Below are 23,378 nucleotides of genomic sequence, written 5' to 3'. Positions count from 1 at the left end.
TCTGAAGATACAGGTGACTCAGGAAACAAGTTGAAAAGTCTCCTATGCAAAATATGGGGCACTATGAGCATCAGAAGAATAACTGCTACAGATGGAAATATCAGATATACAAGTTCCTAAGTTATAATAAACACATAAATGTCAAACAATACCACCACATTAATCACTTCATGAGGGAAACTAGGGAACTAACTCATTTGAAAACATAAAAAAGAAAAAAAAAACAAATCAAGTGTTTGTCCTGACTTTTCTGGGATAAGTACTTCTTGATGCCAGGTAATTGAAATGTGAAATTGCTCTACTTAGAAGTTTTCAGTACATGATGAGGAAAAAAAACGACCAATTTGTAATCCCTAGTGAAATGGGTCTAAGTTGGTTCTCACCCTATTGATTGTGACCCCTTTGGGAGTTACATATCAAACATCCTACATATTAAATATTTACGTTGTGATTCATAATAGTAGCAAAATTACATTTCTGAAGTAGCAACAAAATAATTTTATGGTTGGGTGTAACAAGCTTTCTTGTCAAACTATATTTGGACCACTAGCCAACAAGTAATGGCCTGAGGACTTACTATTAATTATGAAAGCTTGGCCTCATAAAGAATTGTTTGACATGAAATACCAGTGGTACTGAGATTGAAAAACACTTTTGAAGACTCTTACTGAAATAGACCTAGGAAAAATGATAATTGAAACCCAACTATGAGTGTATGGGAATTAGTTTTATTAATTTTTACTCAATTTTAAATCTGCTTAAATATTTTTACAAGTAGAGTTAAAAGAGCCCAGATAGATGGCCTAGTAGCTAACAATCCATGCGGCTCTTGAAGAGAACCTGAGTTCACTTTCTAGCATTCATGTCAGGCAGCTCACAGCTACCTGTAACTCCTGCTCCAGAGTATCTAATATCCTCTTCTAGTCTCCATGGGTACCTGCACATATGTGACATACACAGATGTGTGTGTATGTGTGTGTGTACACATATAAATAAATCTTTTCAGTGGGAATCACTTTGCATATGTGTTTTTATCAAATCCACCTCCGCATTCTGTTCCAGTTATCTTCTATCTCCTCACCATGTTTCCCTCTCAACTTCCTCCAACAAGGCCATAACCACTCCAACAAAGCTACACCTCCTAATAGTGTCACTCCCTATGAGTGTCCCTTGACAGTTATACACTATTACAAATGACAGCACATACCTGAGTCACGGAATATAAAGAAATCAAGCTGGTACCAGCCTATAAGTTTTAAGTTTCATCCATACAGGCTAGCTATTGGGGTTTTGGAGACAGGGTTTCTCTGTAGATTTGGAGCCTCTCCTGTAACTAGCTCTTGTAGACCAGGCTGGGCTCAAACTCAGAGATCCACCTGCCTCTGCCTCCCGACTGCTGGGAGGCAGCACCACCACCTAGCCAGCCTAGCTTTAATAATGCCAGAAGGTTCTACTTTTGCTACTGGGGAAGAAAGTATTGAACACTCTTACCTAGTTGTGAATCCTAAAAGTTACAATAATCAGCCTGGCAAGATTTGTCCACTGGTACAATAGTGACATTATCTTACTTGGGGTTTCTATTGCTGTGATCAAACACCAGAACCAAAAACCACATGGGGAGGAAGGAGTTTATTTCAGTTTACATTTCCAGATAAGAGTCTATCAGTGAGGGTAGGAAATAAAAGCAGGAACCTAAAGGCAAGAACTGAAGCAGAAGCCATGGAAGAATGCTGCTTACCTGCTTGCTATCATTGCTTGCTCAGCCTGCTTTCTTTTTTTTTTTTTTAAGATTTTCGAGACAGGGTTTCTCTGTAGCTTTGGAGCCTGTCCTGGCACTAGCTCTTGTAGACCAGGCTGGCCTTGAACTCACAGAGATCCACCTGCCTCTGCCTCCTGAGTGCTGGGATTAAAGCACCACCGCTCCTGCTTTCTTATATAGCTCAGGATCACCTAATCAGGAGTCCATTTGCCCAGGGGAGGTATATCCCTTCCCCACCACCATCCCTCCACCCCAGCCTAGGCTCACCCACATAAATCAATAATCAAGAAATGCCCTACAGACTTGCCTACAGACAATGTGGATGGAGGTATTTTCCCAACTGAGGTTCCTCTTCCCTGTTAACTCTATCTTGTTTCAAGTTGGAAAACAAAAAAAACAACAAAAACAGAAACAACAAGAACGAAAAATGTCAAGAACTAGCCAGCACATATATGAATGTTACAGGAGTAACCAACCACTTTCTGATTTTACTTTAAGCTTGTTCCATAAGACAGACCTCAAGACTGGAACTGTCCATTGACTGGGCTGTGACTCCCTGATCAGCTAGGTCATAGGCCCTAGGAAAGAATCTGATAAATGGAAACAGTATTAGATAAGTTTTTATCTTAATGCCCATAGAGTAGTGTATCCTTCATCAGAGAAGATTCTTTTCACAATAGATGGTAATTAGTACAGAAATCCAAAACTAGTCAAGGTGCAGAGAATAAGAGGCTATGGAGTGCTCGCCTCTAAATGGGCATCTGTTTCATACTTTATTCCTCAAGGCTCAGGGATCATTGCAGAAGAGGGGGAAGGAGTGTAAGAGCCTGTGGTTGTTTGCATGTGATTGGTACCCGTAAAGAACCTTGAGTTCTATCCCACTTTTCTTGAAATCCCCCCCACCCATGACTGCTTACTAGTTTCCTACCTTCTATGGCTCCTCCAGTTTAAACACACATTCTAAAGAGTCAGCTAGCATCCACATATGAGAGAAAACATATGGTATTTGTCTTTCTGGGTTTGGGTTACCCCACTTAGAATTCTGGTTTCCAGCTATGCCCATTGCTTGAGAATTTTATAATATGCCATTGTGTATATGTGTACATTTTCAGTATTCATTCATCAGTTGGTGGGCATCACAGTTTTAATTTGCATTTCCCAGACAGCTAAGGATGTTGAATATTTGAAAACATACTTCTCAGCCATTTTGCATTTCTTCTAAGAATTTCGTTTAGTTCCATGCCCCAGTTTTTAGTTTGGTAATAGTTTTCTTGATGCTTAGTTCTATCTATATTGTAGATACTAACCCTTTGTCAGAGCTTTAAACACTTTCTTTAAAAAGTGAAAGGAATTTATATATATTAAAATATGTTTTATTATTCCTAGTAGTTCTTGTGGTAAGGTAAAACATATAGTAGGTATCTGATCTTCCCCGCTCCTTTCTTTGCAGATTATTGCTGTTGCAGCTCTCGTCCATCACAGTTTTGCATTAGATAAAGCACCTCCAAAGCCTCCCTTTCAGACGCATTTCTGTGGTATGTATTTTTAAGAGTTTGATTTTTCTTTTTTGATTTTATTTTTCTTTGTCTGTTGGATAAGTAACTTTGTATTTTGAAACTTGCTTTGGAGAGTAGTTAGGGCATTTTTTTGGAGCGGGTTTCTGAGACAGGGTTTCTCTGTAGCTTTGGAGCCTGTCCTGGAACTAGCTCTTGTAGACCAGGCTGGCCTCGAACTCACAGAGATCCACCTGCTTCTGCCTCCCGAGTGCTGGGATTAAAGGTGTGCATCACCACTGCCTGGCCTAATTAGGACATTTTAGTAAAGATGTTTGCTTTCAGCTGTGGAAACTTGAGTTTTATTGAATAAAATCTGTGATGAGGCAAAATGTTAAGTAATAAATGAATCTTTACCTATTTGTGAGACATTATAGTATGCCTAACTGGAATTGAGTTGTGTTATGCATAAAATTCAGTAGGTGCAATTGTTTCATAGAATGGGGTATGTGTGTGTTTTGTGAGTTGATCTTTAAGGAGTCTGACATTCCATGTTCAGAGGTTGGTTGATTAAGTAAGCATTTTGTTTAAAAAGAAAGTAAGAATTAAGATTCAGTGTTTTATATTTTTGGATTCTTTTCAACAACCTCTTGTGTCTGGCTTTTTGAGTATTAGGAATACTGATAAGAGTCTAGGAAATACTTGGAAGAGAATAGTTGTTGCTTCATGTTAGCATGCATTTCTTTATCTCTGCGTATTTCACTGTTTGAGTGCCTGCTTTGTATGGAAGAAGCCTTTTGTGTAGTAGCAGAAGCCTTGGTCCATAGTACCTCTCAGTTTTAAGAAAGTTGAGATAAGTTTTTCTTTGAAGCTTTTATGGTAATTGGATTTCCTTTGGGAAAGATTGTTCTAATCCTCCATTCTAACTTGGATGGAAAACAAACGTTTGATCAAAGCATTTTGTACAGTTATACAGACATAAGGGTCCCTTGGTTGTTGTTTTGAGGTCCAACAATATGACTAACTGGAGATCTTGACTTTCTTAACTCTTTAGGGCTCATGTGAAATTTATATTAAAGCAATTTCCGTTTAGAAACATGTACTAGCTGATATTGGCCTAAAATGAGTGACAAAATTTTGTGTTTTTCTTCCTATAGTTGTCTCTAAGCCAAAGGACTGTATTTTCCCATGTGCTTTCAAAGAAGTCATTAAGAAAAAGGTAAATTACTCATTTCTTTTAAGTGTAGAATATCTGTTTGGAAAGAGAATAACATCTATTCTATGTTTTACTTTATTAGATCTCTTCTTGGTGTATTGAACTATGGTACTAACTTGATAAAATACATTATGAATATAAGACTAAACATGTTTAATAATTCTTAAATTAGTTTCGGATGATGATGGAATTATGATATGGATACATTCAAACCTACCATCAGTTAGCATATATGGAGGCTTTTCTAAAGTGATCACATATTTTGGAACCATGTTGGATAGAGCCCCTCTCCAAATTGAGGGAATCCCTGTAGTGTTGGGAATACTGTAGGTATTAAAAGACCATGTACTGACAGGGTTTATATTTGCTGACCCAAGCCCATCAGTGATTTCTGAACTCAAGTATGTTGTGTGAAGTTGGTATCATAAACCTTTAATAAAATGGCAGTGGAAGCATTATAATGAACTGAGTTCTTTATAAAAATAAATATATTTACTCTAAAGGATGCAGTTTTTGAATAGTACATTATTTGTTTTGTGAAATGATAGTGTTGAAAAGGTTGTAGGTTTATTTTGTTTGTTAATATTTTCATGTGACAAAATTAGATGGTGCAATTTGTAAGGTTCCACTTCAAAGCTGTTTCAGTTGTCTTCTTAGAGGTAGGGGTTACTATTGTATTACTGTCATTTGTGATCTGTCCTGAATTATCTATTCAAATAAAATGACCTAGGAAAATTCCCGTAAAGTCAAAGTGACATTTTTAAAAACTGAGCTATAGAAAACATAATAGTAATCAACCTTTGTTTTAAAAAGCGTTTTAATATGAGCAGCTTTGAGTACCTGATAGATATTCACTAATCCAAGTTGAGGTTTTTTTTGTGTGAGGGTTGGTATTTCTATTTAAGACATTGCAATTCCTGGGCTGGAGAGATTGCTCAGCCATTTAAGGCTAGCCTCACAACCGAAAATGTAATATATTGCAATTCTTCAGTACATGTTTGTTTTAGTTTCTTATTTATTGTTTCTCACCCTGCTATTTGAGATTAGTTTATAGAATCCTTGGGATTTCTTTGATAAATACATAAACAACAAAGTCTTCCAGGGATTATATAGCAAAAAAAGCAATGTTTTGGAAAGACACTCTGATTTATACGCTTTAAATGTGTCCAGTGTACAAACATGTCTCTGTGGAAGGACATTTCTGCTCTTGATGTTGCTTAGCACTTAAATTTTTGCATGATTTACATGCATATTACTAGAATGAGGTCCTCAGAGATTTTGTGCAGTTATTATTATGCAAAACCTGGATCAGAAATTTTATTGCTATATCTTGTTTAGAAGTGAATGATTACATTTAACACTAAGAAATCTTACCCTGGTTGGGCAAGAAAATAAGGCTTGTGATATTTTAAAGTCTTGATTGGTATCTTAACAGAATATGAAGGTTGAGATTGCTGCAACAGAAAGAACTTTGCTAGGATTTTTCCTTGCAAAAATTCACAAAATTGATCCTGATATTCTTGTGGTGAGTAGATATTTGATCATGTCATGGGGAAGTGTTTTCATTCCTTCATTCTTTTCTGTACAACTTTCTTGGTGATTTGCTTTTTATTGATTATTTACTTTTGAGTATCAAAGGATGTTTTAGAATTAAATGACCCTTTGGATTGGTGAGATTTGCTCATCTATCTAAGGAGGAATAATCCTAACCCATGCTAGATAGTTTTTCCTGGTGTAAGAGCAGTTCTTGAATTAGAAGTCAGCTCAGGATATTTAGTTACCTCCATTAACAAAGTAGCACTTCAGTAAACGAATATGTATAAATTGCTAGATTCGTCAGTTTTTTTTTTGAGACAGGTTTTTACTGTGTAACAGTCCTAACTGTCCTGGAACTAGCTCTGGTAGACCAGGCTGGGAACTCACAGAGATCCACCTGCCTCTGCCTCCCAAGTGCTGGGATTAAAGGTGTGCGCCACCACCGCCTGGCTTAAATTGCTAGTTCTTGTAGCACACTGATAAGTGAATATGTGTAAATTGCCAATATCTTCATGGTTCTAATTGATTTTCTTGGTTTGGGATAAATTACAAATACAAAAGTAAATATTTTAAGATCTCAGTGGATCTTTATGATTCCTTTGAGAGCTCAGGGGTAGAGATTTGTTTTTCATCTTGGCAATTTACTGTATTCTCATTGGACTGTAAGGTAGTAATTTATTTTTGATTCGTACCTTTTCCTTGTAGTAAAGCCCATTTTCCTTTTGTGTATTCTCTGACCTTCCTTAGTTTAAGAGGCTTCTTGATCCTAATTCTTTTCTTTTGTCTGAGTTACTGGATCAATCTGATTTTATATTTTTTAAAGCAGTGGGTAGGCTACCAATTCCTATATATTTTAAATGTGATATTATTAATTTGGTTGCATCAACAACTTGTGATGTAAGAATAGAGGTAAGTAGATATTTGAGAAAAAAATATGGAGAGGCTGGGGTTATTGCTCAGTGGTAGAGTGCTTCCTGTGTGGAAAGCCCAGATCCAAGGTTCTATAATCCATTCTGGAGAGAAAAAAAAGATTGTTTACTGTGTCTTCAACCTCATTTTTCCTGTTGGACACCTTAGCTGGTAGTGGTGTAGCTTATATCTGTATATGGAATGTTGCCAAAGTCTGTATAACCTTATATTATTTCAGGACCTTTCTTTAAAGTGCCAGAAAGATTTTATATACAGTGCTGTGACTTAGCAGTAGACCCATACCACCCTTTAAAAACAGTCTTGAATGACAAGTAGATGTTATGAGCCTGGGATACCCAGCCTAAGGTATTAGAGAGAAGTACATGACAGATCCAGATGCAAGATGAGACCCTAGCCATAATAATTTGGAAATAAGTTTTTGTCCTGTCCCTCTGTTCCTTTATTAATAAATAAACTGCCATAAATATGTAGATATATGTATACATATCTATATTATATATTACGGCAGTACATAAGATATATATGTTTTATATATCTATATATTATGGCAGTACATAAATATGTACAGTATATGTACATTCATGTAGTGGTAAGCTTTTTATAACCTAAAATTAGTCATTTTAACCACCTTTAAATGTAGATTCATTGGTACTATATGCATTCATAATATGCATTTGTCACCACCTCCAATATTGCTATCTCTGTTGCTCTTTATCTTTTAAAATTAAAACTCTAGACCAGTGGTTCTCAGCCTGTGGTTTGCGACCCCCTGGAGGGGTTGAATGACCCTTTCACAGGGATTGCTTAAGACAGTTGGAAAGCACAGATATTTACGTTACAATTTATCACAGTAGCAAAATTACAGTTATGAAGTAGCATGGAGTCACCACAATAAGGAGCTGTATTAAAGTGTCCCAGCATTAGGACAGTTGAGAACCACTACTTTAGAGCATTATTTCCCCATTTCTCCAGACCCTCACAACTACTAGTTCGTTCATTCTCCAATAAAATGTTGTTTATTCTAAGTGGTAGTATATATCTTTAATTAAAATAATCTATGGATTGATCTGAATTATTTGAAACATCCTGATTTTTTAGTAAACCTAGTTATGTTAGAAATGTTATTCAAATGATATAAATTGGAAATTATAGAAAACTCAGGTTGTATTAAATAACTTATTATTTCTTTGTTAAAGATTTATTTATTTACTTTATGTATATGAGTGCTCTTGACTTTATGTCAGAAGAGGGTATAGATCCCACTACAGATGGTTGTGAGCCACCAAGTGGTTGCTGGGAATTGAACTCAGGACCTGTGGAAGGGCTGCCAGAGCTCTTAAATGCTAAACCATGTCTCTGGTTCCATAAACTTTTTGTTTTGTTTTGTTTTTTGAGACAGGTTTTCTCTGTAGCTTTGGAGCCTGTCCTGGAACTAGCTCTTGTTGACCAGGCTGGTCTCGAACTCACAGAGATCCGCCTGCCTCTGCTTCCCGAGTGCTGGGATTAAAGGCCTGCGCCACCACCACCTGCCATAGTCCCATAACTTATCTACTGTTTAATTTTGTTTCCTAGTATTTACTAGTATTCATATTTTGTTGTGCACTGATTAAAGGTCCAGCACAGTTGTGTTCATGCTCAGTTTTTAATGAAATTAGTTTGAGTTCCTTAGAAGTCCTATGTAAATGTATACAACACAGTTTTTTTGTTGTTTTTAAATTCTTATTGATCATGTAAAAGGTATGGGACATTACAATTTGCATTTGCATCCAACATTGTAAGACTTGAGCAGTAAATTAAAAGACACCATATGAACCTTGTATCAGCAATCTGCTTAGCAGCCTAGTTAATGTCAAGACTAATGAATACTGCTGATACTGAAGGAGAAAGGACCCCAATTGGAGGTAAGCTCTTGAGTTAAGAGACCAGAGAAGGAAAGGCTAAAGAAATTCTGCATTTGAAGACAAATTATCTAATTTGTATTTGTTATGTGATTGGCTGTCTTTTTTTGACTAGGGTCATAATATTTGTGGTTTTGAAATGGAAGTGCTTCTGCAAAGAATTAATGTTGGCAAAGTTCCTTACTGGTCCAAGATAGGTCGACTGAGGCGATCCAACATGCCAAAACTTGGGGTAATTTCAAAATTTCACTTTATTTGGTTTTTAAATATGAGGTAGCGACTGGGGAATGCACTGTCTTTTGAATAGGAATTGATTTAATACCAGAACTGAATAAATAAAACATTGCTTGGCACTGCATGTCATGGTTCTCAACCTCCTACAATGGCAGTGTGAAGAAGGAAGTTAGTATTTACCCTGTCTTTCCTCTAAATTTTTACAGCATAACCAAATACTGCTGGTTAATGATGGAAAGTTTATATTCCTTTTCCCTCTCTCCTCCCTTTTCACTTATTCTTATTTGTTTGTTTGCTTTTTAAGAGTTTCCTGTAGCTCAGGCTAGCCTCTTAATATTTTTTTTTCTTTTTGAGACAAGATCTTGCTATGCTTGCATGTATGGGCTTTGGTACTTTCTTGAATGAAGCATTTTCTTACTAAGTGTGATAGTGCTTATGCTTGAAATCTTATTTTACCTAAAGGTTACAACTAAAGTGAACATGTTGCTTCAGCAGAGAATTTAGGAATCGGTACCTTTTATAATGCCAAGGGTTTCTAGAGAACTCTATTCTTAGGAATCAAGAGTTGGGGCTACAGCTCTTTTTACCTCTGCTTATATCTTTAAGGTAATAAGGTCATTTTTAGCATTTATTCAAATACTTGTTTAGCTGCTGCTTCTCTGCCCCCTTTGAAATTTTTGTTTGTTTGGGTATTTGTTATTTTGAGATGGGAGGGGAGTCGGTGGCTGCAGCTTACTACACAGCTGACTTTGAACTCATGGCAATCCCCAAGCATTGGCTTCCAAGTGTTGGCATTGAAGGCATAAACCATCATGTGAAGCCCAAGTTTTTCTTTATATGGCATCTTCTTGGTAAGGTCTTCCCCGATCACTCTAAGATACAGTCCCTCCAAATTCTCTGTCCCTCACCCTTCTTTGATATCTTCTTTGCCATGTACTTATTGCCTTCTAAAACCATTTGACTTCTTGATTACATTGTATAATTTTTAATTATATAACTAGGAATTGTTGTTTTATTCACAGTGATATACTAAGTACCTATTGCATCATCAGATATACAGTAGGTGTTCAAAAGCACCTGATTTATGAGTGGAAGGAGAATTTTAATATTGTTATTTTGGGGACACTTCCAAAATAGGTTAGAACAGATTGTTCTCAGTATTTGCCTCTTCATGAGATTTGTTTTGATTTCTTTTTCTTTTTCTTTTTCTTTTTTTTTTTTTTTTTTGCCTTGTAGAGCCGGAGTGGATTTGGTGAAAGAAACGCTACCTGTGGCCGAATGATATGTGATGTGGAAATTTCAGCAAAAGAATTGATTCATTGTAAAAGCTACCATTTATCTGAACTTGTCCAACAGATTCTGAAAACTGAAAGGATTGTAATTCCAACAGAAAATATACAAAACATGTATAGGTATGACCCTGTATTACTTAGAATTCATCTTTCTTGAATTGAGCAACAGTAAGGTGCTACTACTGTCTTAAGACTGGAGGTACACCAGCTAGTCGCCATGGAGCAGAAAATTAATATCTTTATACCAATTCCATCATATCCATTATTTTCATATTTTAAATTAGTTTATCTCTTGAATTATTCTAATGGAACCAGTTGACCTGTATTGTAGAATATTATTTTAAGATATGTTACATTCATTTATGCTGTGAAATATTTAATGACGCAAAAATGTGTTACCTTTTTTATGTTGCATTTGTTTAACTGTAAGACTGTTACTTTTCCTGTCTAAAACACCTGATTGGTGTAATAAAGAGCTGAATAACTAGGCAGGAGAGACAAATAGGTGCTACTGGCTGGCAGAGAGAATAAATAGAGGGAGAAATCTAGGGAAGAATGTGAGGAGGGAGGAGTGAGAAAAGGAGAGGAGGATGCCAGTCATGGAGTAAGAAGTAAAGAAAGATACAGATAAAGAAAGGTAAAAAACCCGTAGGCAAAGCATAGTTTCTGCTTCTTGAGCCCTTTTCTAAGCTATTTCTCCTGAGTTCTTCATCTACTTCTTACTATTTTTCCTCTCTAGGCTGGCTGATGTGTAGCTTAGATACTGGGGTTACTGCCTCCTACCTGTATATCTTTGTTTTAAACATCCTACCAAATTCTAGATTCATCTACCTACCTGATAACTAGTATGAATCTTCAGCTTGTTAAAATCTGAACTGTTTTTTTCTCTTCCTAGATTCTGTTTTTAGTCTTTCATAACTGTGTCAGTGACAGTTATGAATGTTACAACTTTCTGAAAGTCTTCAAAGTCATCTTCTACCTCAGACCTCTTAGACATCCTTGATTCCTCTGTCTTACATCCCACAATAATGATTCCTCTGTCTTACATCCCACAATAGATCCATCAATGGACTTTTTCAGCCGTGTTTTTTAAATAAAGCTCCTAGTACTTCTTTAACTTTCACTGAACCTACCCTACCCTAAGCTACCATATTCCTTTTTTTCCTCCGAATCACTGAATGTCTTAGTCCATTTTCTGTTGATAATACCACATTTTGGATGATATGAAAAGGAAGGGTTTGTTTTGATATATGATTCTGGAGGTCCAAGATTGATGGATCTCCTCTGATAAAGTTGTGTAATTGTTTAGGGTATCATTTGGTGAAAAGTACATACATGTCTATAACCTTTAATCTTTCTTATAAAGTTACCAGTGTTCAGTCATGGAGACTCAATAGCTTCGTCTTTAGTATATGTGTGTTCATCCTCATAGCACTTCATGGGTAGCTGATGGTACTAATAACATCAAGGTCTGAGGGTCTATCCTTGTATGTCCCATAGTACTTTATCATGGGGATTAAACGCCACTCCCCAGTTTCAAATGAACCAAATAATATCAAATCATAGTAGTGGGTTTATGTACTAATTTTGTTGCCCTCTTCAGTTTTCTTCATAATTAATCCAGGACCAAAGTAATCCTGCTCAAATTAAGTCTAATCAAAGTTTCTTAGTGATATTACTTTTACTTAAAGTCTTTACTTTAGCTTACTAGTTCCTGTACACTGTGTCTTTGTGGTGTTGATTTGAAGTTATTTTACTGCTATTTCTATCTATTATTCCCTGATCCAGCCATATCAACTTCACTCAGAGTCTTGTGCTTTTATTTGGAATGCTGTTCTTTAAAATACCCATCTATTATAATGGCTTGTCCTGTCACTTCTTGGTCTTTCTTTTCAATGACTTTTTCCCTAGCTCTCTATGTAAAAATTCAGCTTTTGCTCCTGAAAGTTTAAATTTTCTTTGTTTCTTACCCTTTTGTTTGTCTTTAACACTTATTTACCATTGTATGAATATTATCTATTTATTTTTCTTTTTTTATACTGTGTTTCCCCCACCAGGACAGGAATTTGTGCCTTTGGCCATACCCAGTGCCTGATACATAGTTGGCTTGTAATATATACTTACTGATTGAATGAACAAAAGAATTTAGATAGTTTTTAGGTTATGATTAACACTAGATAAATTTTAAGCTATAGTTAACACATAATTTCACTCTTTTTTTTTGTTGAGAGAAGGATACTGGGATTGGTGGTATAAATGCATTTCTAATTATTTAGCCTCTTTATTTTAAATAGTTTCCGAAGCCAAGGTTCCATTGCTTTGAAGTTACGTACACCAAAAATTCCTTGTAATATTTTAAGTTCTGATTACAGTCATTGTATCTTTTAATTGCTTGATTCTGTTTCATTCTTACTTTTCTGTACAGTGAATCTTCTCATCTGTTGTACCTGTTGGAACAAGTCTGGAAAGATGCCAGATTCATTTTGCAGATCATGTGTGAGCTAAATGTTCTTCCATTAGCATTGCAGATCACTAACATCGCTGGGAACATTATGGTAAATTTAACTTAGAAAGGGGGAAAAAGCATTTCCTGTTGGATTCAGTGTTTTCTTGGGATAGTTGTTATATGATAATGAACCTAAATGTATGCTTATAAAATGAGGAGCTGGGATTTTGAAAGCTGAGCTTTTGTAAAAGCAACAACTGGTTGGGAAAAGGGGAGGAATGCCAGGTGCAGTATGTAGAGATTTGAGTGAACATAAGGATCTTATCTCTAACATCGGGATGTTTTTAGTGGAGTGATACACTGACAGTATTTTAAGCTCACTTTATCTCCCTTAATGTTTAAAGAGAAAGCTAGATAGTTTAGAAAAAGTAACCTTTGTTGCTGAGAAGCTGAAGGAGGTTCCATGATTAAATAAACTGACTCAACATTGCTTTTGTTTGTGATGGTTTTAAGCTCAATGGTTTAAAAATTCTGTTTAATAGTCCAGAACACTGATGGGTGGACGATCTGAACGAAATGAGTTCTTGTTGCTTCATGCATTTTATGAAAACAACTATATTGTGCCTGACAAGCAGATTTTCAGAAAACCTCAGCAAAAACTGGTGGGTACAAGATTGTATAGTACTTTGCCTTTTCTTTTCCTTCCTTTTTTATTGCCTAGGTAACCTTTTAAAAAATTGCTTTGGCATCTGCTTCTAAAATTATAATTAATTTTCTGTAAATTAGGATTATTCTTGAGCTTTTTCTGTTGTGTCTGTGTGGTTGTTTCCCTCTCTACTTTTCTCTGTAAAGGCAAAATTGTTTGTGAAATGTCTTGGAGGACTTTGTTAGACTTTTTGATATAGAAAATATTTGCTCTCACTAAGACTTACCCAGAACTAAATATCAGTTTAACCTTTTGTTGCTTTAGCCTTTGAGGTTTGGTTTTTGTGTTGTAGTTTATAGATATGTTGAGTATCCCTAATTCAAAATGCTTGGGATTGAAGTGTTTTAGATTTATTTATTTATTTTATTTTGGAACATTTGTATATATGTGATGAGAAACCCTAGGATGGGAATATATCTCTAAACACAAAATTAATTTGGGGATTCACGTGTGTGTGTGTGTGTGTGTTGTGTGTATGAGTGCTTGTATTAGCTGAAAGTGATTTTATAATATTTAAACTTCCTGGTACATGTGATGATGTGCTAATTTCTGCTCGTAGAGTCATTAATTTTCACTTAAGAATCTTCAGATTTTGAACTTTAGATTTTCGGATTGGGGTCACACAACCTGCTACTAGTGCGATTATGACACCAGTCAGGTTTCTGAAGTAGATTCTATGACTTTGGAACTAAAACTTACTCTATTTTCCATTTTATCAGTACTGATAGGAATTAAGAATGGGAATTGAGTGTTAGCGTGTGACTCAGTTTCATTTGTTTTTAGGCACATTATTGAAAATCGTACAGCAAATACTAATTTAGATCTATTTAACTTCTGCAGAGGTATTGAATGTTGACTGTTAATAAACTGCTTGAAAGTGGATTTTTCATTTTGTGGGCATAGTTATTTTAAGAAATTCCTACTAATAATGGCAATCAGCCATGCATGATGGTACTTGCTAGAGTTGGGAGATTGAGACAAGAGGATTGTTTGAGCCCAGAACAACACACCAAGACCCCATATCATAAAAGTAATAATAATTAGAATAATGATAATGAATCAGAAGAATTTTTATCCCTTTTTCATCATAAATATAAGATTAGTGTTTTTTTGGGGGTGGGGGGGTTGAGACAGAGTTTCTCTGTATAGCACTGGCCATCCCAGTATTCACTCTGTAGACTAGGCTGACCTCAAACTCAGAGATTCACCTGCCTCTGTTCCGAATAGTAGGATTAAAGGCACATGCCACCACTGCCCAGCCAGAGTAGTGAATTTAGTAAAACTCCTTTACAATCTCAACATTTATGTAACACGAAACATTTTAATACCTATTGATTTTAAAATAAAATTTTCTTCTTTTTGCTCATTTTTAAAAAATACATATATTTTAAACATGTTCTACTTTAGCTCAGGCTGTCCTCTAGCTTCTTGTATATCTGAGGATGCCTTTGAATTTACTACCCTCCTGGCTGTACCTTCCAAGCCACTGGGCTTACAGGTATGTGTCATCACACCTGGTTTTATGTGGTACTGGTAATGGGACTAGGGTTTTGTAAGTGCTAGGAGGGCACTATGTTAGCTGAGCTATATCCCTAGCCCTCAAATGAAATTTCTAGGATTCCAGAGACAGTTAAATAGAGAATTCAGAAAACTGATTATTTACTTAAGAAACTACCATGCTTGGCATTCATTTGGATCCATAAATGTAATATGATAATAGATTTCCCCTGCATAGGTAGGACCATTAAGTAAAAGTAAATATTTTTTGTAACCCAGTATTATAATTCATTAGCTAGTTGCTAGCTGGTGATGTTTTATTTCCATTTGAAATAGGGAGATGAAGATGAAGAAATTGATGGAGATACCAATAAATATAAGAAAGGACGTAAGAAAGCGGCTTATGCTGGAGGCTTGGTTTTGGACCCCAAAGTTGGTAAGACTTGGTAGCAGTTTGGTTTGCCCCTGGTATTAAGATAATGGTTCTCAATGCTGTGACCCTTTAATACAGTTCCTCATGTTGTGGTGACCCCAACCATAAAATTATTTCATTGCTACTTTATAACTATAATTTTGCTACTGCCATGAATTGTAATGTAAATATCTGTTTTTATATTGGAGGTAAGCAAACTGGTTTCTTAATGACTTTAGTTTTATCTTTTATCTTTACACATGTGAAATCTAGTTTACTAGTTACTTAACATGGAATTAGTATGAATTCTTTGCCATATGTCAACACAGCTTTACTTATATACCTTGAAACTTAAATTTCACTTATCTTTTATATGTATATATATTACTTTTCTAGCTATTTCGAATGCTGTTAGTTTATAGGTGTTAGAAAAATATACGCAATATCTCAAATTTGGTCTTTACTCAAGTTTCAGTCTCTGCTCTAATATAGAGATTGCTGTTCAGCCTGTAGTAGAATTACCTAATTTTCCTTCTTTATGTGAGAATGTCCTCATCTTTGCCCAGTGTGCCAGGTAATTTGGAAAACAATGTTTATGAAAGTAAAATAACCACTGAGTTAAAATTTAATAGGAAAGTGCCTTTTCTTTGTTGTGCAGAAGGGAAAGATAAGGTTTGTGATGTTTAGAGGTTCATCTTTCCTGTTTTTCAGACCATCTTAGTTGTTTGCAAGTGTGTATACTCAATAGTATAATTATGTATATTCACATTTAGTGTGAATTTTATCAAGTAACTCAGGAGGAGACATTTTTTACAAACAATTTTATTAGTTGTGATGACAAGGAATGATACTTTTGGTGTTAGATATTGGTTTGGGTGCTGCCTATTTAATTTCTTTTACCCCAGTCTCTTTTTCTATGAAAAGGAGATGATGGTATCTACCACAGAAGAGCAGAGGGAGTAAGTGGGACTGAGATGAGGAGTAAAGTTGGCTGGTGATGGCACATGCCTTTAATCCCAGCACTCGGGATACAGAGACGGGAGAAAGAGACAGGTAGATCTCTGTGAGTTCAAGGTTAGCCTGAGCTACAAGAGCTAGTTTCAGGATGGGCTCCAAAGAGAAACCCTGTCTACTACCAATGCAAGTTTGCAGTTCTGTTTCAGTGGACATTTATATCGTCAGTTTCTTCTCAAGGTGAAGATAACTTTTTATAAATGTCCTAGAGAAATATAGTAGTTGTCTTTTCATCCTTTTACGAGAAGAAAGGGTCGATCGTCCCACTACTGACATTTATATATCCATTTCTTGATTGATTTGAAACAGTTTGTGTAGAGGTAAATGTGCTGACAATTTTATTCCTTGAAGGTGAGGTTGTAAAAGATATATATGCAGTATAACCACTTACTGCATTTTTTTTATGGTGGGGTGAGAATAGTGGGAAAGAATACTTAAACTTAACTGTGTTTGTTTTTTGGACTCAAACATGATAATTTCTAAAACAATTGACAAGGGAAGGTTTTTGAACATAATAATGACATGTTTTGGAACTGCCTGAGAGCAGGCTGGTTGTCACTGTCACTGGTTCTCAAGAAAGGCAGTCTTTTCACTCTTTCTTTTGTGATGTGTATTTTACTGTAATCTAAGTCATTTTATAGATTTGTAGTTAACCCCCCCCCCCCCATTTTATCTGCTTTACAGTGCTGGATGTTATACAGTTTCTATATAGTGAGGTATTTTTATGGCACTTTTCTTTTGACTTTTATGTGATATTATGTGGCTTTTTTGTTTTAGGTTTTTATGACAAGTTCATTTTGCTCCTGGATTTCAACAGTTTATATCCTTCCATCATTCAGGAATTTAACATTTGTTTTACAACAGTACAAAGAGTTGCTTCAGAGGTGCAGAAAGCTGCAGAGGTTTGTATTCAGCTGGGGCTCTTGAAGTCAATTTTAAAGGTATTCCTTATAGAAGTACAAGAGCCAAAGGGCTTAGTATCATAGTTATTTCTCTTTCCTTTGAATGGTTGTATTAACAACATTCTTTCTTGGATATGTTCATGTGTCCATGTGTGTTTCCGTGCAAATGTGTTATGCGCGAATGCTCGATGTTGACTGCCAGCCAGTGTCTTCCTCTGTCAATCTTCACCTTAAATTTTTGCGACAGGGTCTCTCACTAAACCTGGAGCTAATCGTTTTTACTAGACTGGCTAGCTAGTGAGGTCCTGGGATCTACCTGTGTCAGTCTCACATCCCCTAACTGGTTTATAGGGGTGTAGCACCATGTTGACCTTACAAAATATTCATTATTATTCATTACTTTTGTTTGTGCGTCAATGTAAATGTTGATGTGGCGGTTAGAAAATAACTTTTAGGACTTATCCCTTTTTTCACTGGTTTCTGGGGATCAAACTAGTCTGTGAGGCTTGTACATTAAAAGGTGGTGACACACGCCTTTAACTTGGAAGGCAGAAGCAAGTAGATCTCTGAGTTTGGGGCCAGCATGGTCTATAGAGAATTCCAGGACAGCCAGGGCTACATAGAAAAACCCGTCTTGAACCCGCTCCCCCCCCCCACAAAAAAAAATCTTTTACCTTCCTACTGGCCCCGTGCTTGCTCTTTCCTCGATTGTGGTGATACAAATTTGGGTCTTCATGCTTTTTCAGTAAGTATTTTGCTGATTGAACTCTCTCTCCAGCCCTAATTAAATACTTTCATTGTCATCAAAAAGGAGGACCAACCAAAAAGAGATTTAGACTGGTCTGTGTCTTTGTTAAAAAAACAATGTTGTAGAGATATAATTCACTTTCTAAACAGTCTGCTTATTTATAGTGTGCAGTGTTAGTTCTTAGTGTCTTCATAGAGTTTGTAAACCATTGCTTCATTCAGCTCGATTATTCCACAAAATCCATGTAGCTGTCACTTCTAACAAGTTCCTCTATCCATCCCAGCTCTAGTCTGTCATTAATTTTTTTCACTGTAGATTTTTATTAATTTGTTCTTTGCCAGTTTTGTGAATATATATAATGCATTCTGTTTGCTCTCATCCACACCCTCTCCTATATCCTTTTTCTCTACAAGCCCCTCTTCCCACATTCATGTCTTTTTGTTTTATTTTTTGACTTAATGAACTTAACCTAGGCCATGTGTGCGATCATGAGTTTGGAATCGTCTATTGGAGATTTGTCTTCTCAGCAGCAACCACAAATCTTTCTGATTGTAAAATTGCCTACTTTGGACATTCTATGTAAATGGAATCATAAAGGGTGTGATTTTTCATGTGTTTGGCTTGTTTCACTTAGCATACTGTTTCTGAGATTTATTTGTCCGTATTTCTAGAATAATCCTGTCTCAGTGCAGCATAGGATTATTACTCATCACATTTATCCATTTCACCATCTGTCCCTCCCTTCTTTTTCTCCCTGCTTTCTCCCCATTTGTCCTCCAGGTTCTGAATTTATATATCCTTTAGTTTCAAACTGTCTGGTATTGTTTTTTTTAGTTCTAGTTCCATATTCCTAGAAGAGAGTATCTGATAGACTTGCTTGAGTCAGTCATCACCCCTAGTTCTATCACTTTTCTCCACAGGAATGGATTCTTTCTCTATAAATCTGACTGTTAAAAGTGGACCTCTCTGTGGGATTAGAGGATAATTTTACAAAGAAAGTATTGGACATACAAACCCCCCAAATTAGCAACTGCTGCTGATACTCTTTTGCTGTGTCCTGATATTTTCTAAGAAATGTGACAGTTATTCTTGCTGCTTTCACAACTGATGCCTACCAATGTTTTGCTTATTTGAACTTTTCATTTTGGTTTCTGGATATATAATAGAGTGGAAGGATCCAAGAGGTCATCTTAAGAAACACTATATGTGTATTAATTTATGAATTCTTTATCATTTTCATGTGCAGCACCTCATTTGGTTTTCAGAGCAGGTAGTTTCACCCTGTAGGTGGTGGTAGGGCTTCAGATGAATTATAAATTTTCTGTCCCAAGAATCTTTTCAATTACTTTTTATATGACTCTAGTTGCTGAAATACAGTGGAATATATACCAAGGTCTCTTTCATAGGTTTGCTATCATCATGTGCTATATTGGAAAACAATAGGTCCTTATTAGTATTGTAAGGGTACTTATTTTATGATATTGATCTTTATAAAATCACATACTTTTTAAAAGACTGGGTTATCAAATGGCATTGACTTGACATGCTTTAAGCCAAAAGGTTTATTTTTAATTTTGAGCCTTTCAAAGGGTAACTGTGCCTGGCTGTTCTTTGCAGCCTGTTAATAGGATTAATGGAGGCTTGAGAAAAAAGCCCTAATGCTTTCCCTGCTTTTTCCTGCTGTAAATTTTAATATAAGAAGACTACTGATTGCCTTTCTAAAATGTTGCCATTCTTCTGGTGATTGCAAAGCAATTTATAGGTAAAAGGTACTCCATAAACACTAAGGAATATGTGTAATATATATGTGTGTATATGTGAATTAATTTTAGAAATGTCATGACCTATTTAAATGTGATCCAAATCTTAAAAAGAGATTTGCTGATTTAGTATATAACCTCTTTATTTTTAACAGCAAAAGCATTTATAGTGATTGTTGTGAAACATTCTATAGCATTTTGTTTGGTTGTACAAATGTTAAAAAACAAAGAGTCTAGCTGTTTTTTTTTTATTCTTAGGAATTTTTCTTAACAGCTGTATTTTAAAACCAATTTTCCCAATCATGTTGCTCCACATTTGTAAAACTCCATCCTTTTACAGTAAATCTAAATTATTGATTTCCTCATACAGGAAAGATTTCTAAGGTGTGGTAATGGGATAAAGCAATTGTCAAATATTACTTTAGAATTTATTTTTTATTAATGTTTAACTTGTCTGAAGTTTCTATTGTGTGTTTTTAAGGATGAGGAACAAGAACAGATCCCTGAGTTGCCAGATCCAAACTTAGATATGGGCATTTTGCCCAGAGAGATCCGGAAACTGGTAGAGCGGAGAAAACAAGTCAAACAGCTAATGAAACAGCACGATTTAAATTCAGACCTTGTTCTTCAGGTAAATCTTTTCACTGCAGCATGTTTGCTTGACAGTTTCACTTTTTATCACTTGGTTATTGAGGAGTGGGATTAATAGTATGGTGTGCTTGTTTTATTTTGGATAATAATCATTCAGAGGCACTAGACTGCCTCAGAATTGAAGTCTTCTCTAGCTGCTAAGGCCATATCTGAGCAAGATCTTACAGAATCTTGGGAAATCAGTAGTCTATGTACTTCCTTCTAAGAGGGTAGGGCAAGATGAATCTGGGGAGACAGATTGAGTATTAAGTATTCCCCTTACCCCTGGATATTGAAAGTTTCTCCCTCTTATTGTGATCTAGAAAAATATCCAATGTGATGCTTAAGCATCTACAGATACTGTTGTTTATCTTTTGTCATTTTGTTGGTCTGCAGTATGACATCCGACAGAAGGCTTTGAAGCTCACGGCAAACAGTATGTATGGTTGTCTGGGATTTTCCTACAGCAGATTTTATGCCAAACCACTGGCTGCCTTGGTGACTTGCAAAGGAAGGGAGGTAAATGGCAAAATAAAATTCACATTAATAAATGTGTAAATATATGCTGCAATATGGGAGAACTGTTTGTTACCTGTTTTTTTACAGCTTGAAATATTTCTTGTTTAGAACAAGTTTGAGACAAATAGGCACTTGATTAAGAATTTGTCAGTTCTGCACGTGTGTATGCAGTTATTGAATGTCTATATGCCAGGCCTCCTCTAGGCAATAAAGATTGAGTGTGAAACATTATGTAAAGCTTGTATTTGACCCAGACTTGTGGGGGGAATGGGACGAAAGTAGAGTACCTGAGTTGAAGAGAGGATAGTTTGGGAAAACAACTGAATAAGTATAGAACTATTTAGGATGAGTATAATAGAAGTAACATTCTTCTGATAATTCAGATGGTGGCAACCTTGAGAATGCCTGGAGGCTAGCTTAGATTTAGATTGGATTAGTCATGCTAACATAGGAGCTAATTTTTATTGTTTTAATGGGTAGTTTACTGTGTAATATGAGAGCAATTTAGAATTCAGGAGAATAGCAGTAGATCCTTATATTTTTTTACTAAGAGGGAGAAAACAAAGAACAGGATCAAAAACTCTGTCTTTTGCGTGTTGTCTTTGAGTAATAAATCTCTAGGCATTTTCAATAAGTTATTGGGCATATGAATCCAGAATTCTAGGTCTATGTCACAGCTGGAGTTACATACTGACTTGAGGATGACAGATGATAGACCAATTACTGTAGTAATAAGAGCGGCGGGGCTGCATCCCCAGCACCCCGGCTGCCTGCACGGCTAGCTTTACCCGAAATAATTACACGGACACTGTATTCTTTTAAACACTGCTTGGCCCATTTCTATCTAGCCTCTTCTAGGCTAATTCTCACATATTAATTTAGCCCATTTCTAATCATCTGTGTTGCACCCCAAGGTGCGCTTACTGGGAAGATTCTAGCCTACGTCCATCCTGGGTTGGAGCTGAATCGTGTCTGTCTGGGAGCTGGGAGCATGGCGTCTCTGTCTGAGGCGTCTTACCTCACTTCCTCTTCCTCCCAGCATTCTGTTCTGTTTACTCCACCCACCTATGTTCTAAGCTATGAGCCCAAGCAGTTTGTTTATTACTTAACCAATGAAATCAACAGATTGATAGATGACACTCCCACATCACTTCCCCTTTTTCTGTTTAAACAAAAAAAGGCTTTAACTTTAACATAGCAAAATTACATATAACAAAACAGTTATCAAGTAAAAGTTACAATATTTACATCTATTTTATCTTTTTTCATAACTAAGGAAAACTATAACTATATATTCTTTAACTCCATCAAAGACTCCAGAAGGATATAATATTACCTAAGCAAACAAGAAATAAGCAACTTTCAAACTCTAGAAATGACAGAGACATTTTGCTGCCTGGACAGTCACCCAAAGTTCCTCTGTACCGTTGGGGCATCCATCTTTGGCCTACAGGCCCATGGTATCCAGAGACATTTCCATGAAGCAGGACATTTCAAAGTCAGTTCAGTCACTATCTGTTGTATCCTGAAGAATGTCTTGCAGACTCTTTCATGAATCAGGAACCCCGAAAGATCATCTCACCTTTAGGCAAGTTCAGCAGTCCTCTCTTTGCGGGTTCTCTGTGTCCAGTTTATGCAATAGTCCAGGCAAGAGCAGTTTCTTGTCCAAATGGCTATCAAAACTCCATAAGGTGCCTCTTCAATGCCCATCTTCTTCTTGAAGTAGATTGGTGCTGCCAGGAGCAGACGTGTCTCATTGTCATGAAAAGCCCTAAATTATTAAAACATTTAAAATGCCATATTCTATAATCTTTGAAAAATATGAAGAATGCCTATCTAAAATATATCTATGTACATCTAGAAAATCTTATCTAACATGACTACAAACTTGACTATTATGATTATCTATTAACAATCTATATTTCTAATTATACATTACATTTTTAAATGAATACACAATCACAATATCTTAATCAATAGCAGAAATATGCATATACATATAACAAAATTGACCTTAAATCTCTATCAATAAAGCAAAATCTATACTAATACAAAATATTCATATCTATATCACAATTACCATTAAATACTTTTCACTTTATAAACATTTTAAGTTAATCTGCTTTAATGCTTTGTGTAGAGGTTTTTTTTTAACTTTTTTTTATTGAGAAAAGAAAAAAAAAACAACAAATTTCCTCCTCCTCCCAGCCTCCCATTTCCCTCCCCCTCCTCCCACCCTTCTCCCCCTCCCCCCACTCCTCTCCTCCTCCCTCTCCAGCCCAAAGAGCAGTCAGATTTCCCTGCCCTGTGATAAGTCCTAGGTCCTCCCCCCTCCGTGCATTTCTAGGAAGGTGAACATCCAAACTGGCTAGGCTCCCACAAAGCC

General features: G+C 36.0%; 1 protein-coding gene and 1 non-coding gene across 2 annotated transcripts in view; both read left to right on the top strand.

Annotated features, from left to right (window-relative positions):
* Nucleotides 1-23,378, top strand: part of Pola1 (DNA polymerase alpha 1, catalytic subunit) — a 329,968-nt gene that overhangs the window by 35,363 nt on the left and 271,227 nt on the right. Inside the window, exons 16-26 of the mRNA XM_041639492.1 lie at nucleotides 3,210-3,294; nucleotides 4,410-4,471; nucleotides 5,904-5,993; nucleotides 8,948-9,064; nucleotides 10,303-10,478; nucleotides 12,784-12,913; nucleotides 13,347-13,466; nucleotides 15,344-15,443; nucleotides 17,211-17,335; nucleotides 20,325-20,474; nucleotides 20,870-20,992. Coding sequence (XP_041495426.1) covers nucleotides 3,210-3,294; nucleotides 4,410-4,471; nucleotides 5,904-5,993; nucleotides 8,948-9,064; nucleotides 10,303-10,478; nucleotides 12,784-12,913; nucleotides 13,347-13,466; nucleotides 15,344-15,443; nucleotides 17,211-17,335; nucleotides 20,325-20,474; nucleotides 20,870-20,992 — 1,278 coding nt within the window. The remainder of the gene's footprint in view (nucleotides 1-3,209; nucleotides 3,295-4,409; nucleotides 4,472-5,903; nucleotides 5,994-8,947; nucleotides 9,065-10,302; nucleotides 10,479-12,783; nucleotides 12,914-13,346; nucleotides 13,467-15,343; nucleotides 15,444-17,210; nucleotides 17,336-20,324; nucleotides 20,475-20,869; nucleotides 20,993-23,378) is intronic.
* Nucleotides 16,583-16,711, top strand: LOC121439065. Its single transcript, XR_005973149.1, has one exon.

The sequence above is a fragment of the Microtus oregoni genome, unplaced genomic scaffold (assembly GCF_018167655.1).
Source record: "Microtus oregoni isolate MIOR12 unplaced genomic scaffold, Mior012 000059F_ref0000304, whole genome shotgun sequence".
Lineage (NCBI taxonomy): Eukaryota > Metazoa > Chordata > Mammalia > Rodentia > Cricetidae > Microtus > Microtus oregoni.
The sequence above is the reverse complement of the archived record's forward strand: the minus strand, read 5'-3'. Positions and strand labels throughout refer to the sequence as shown.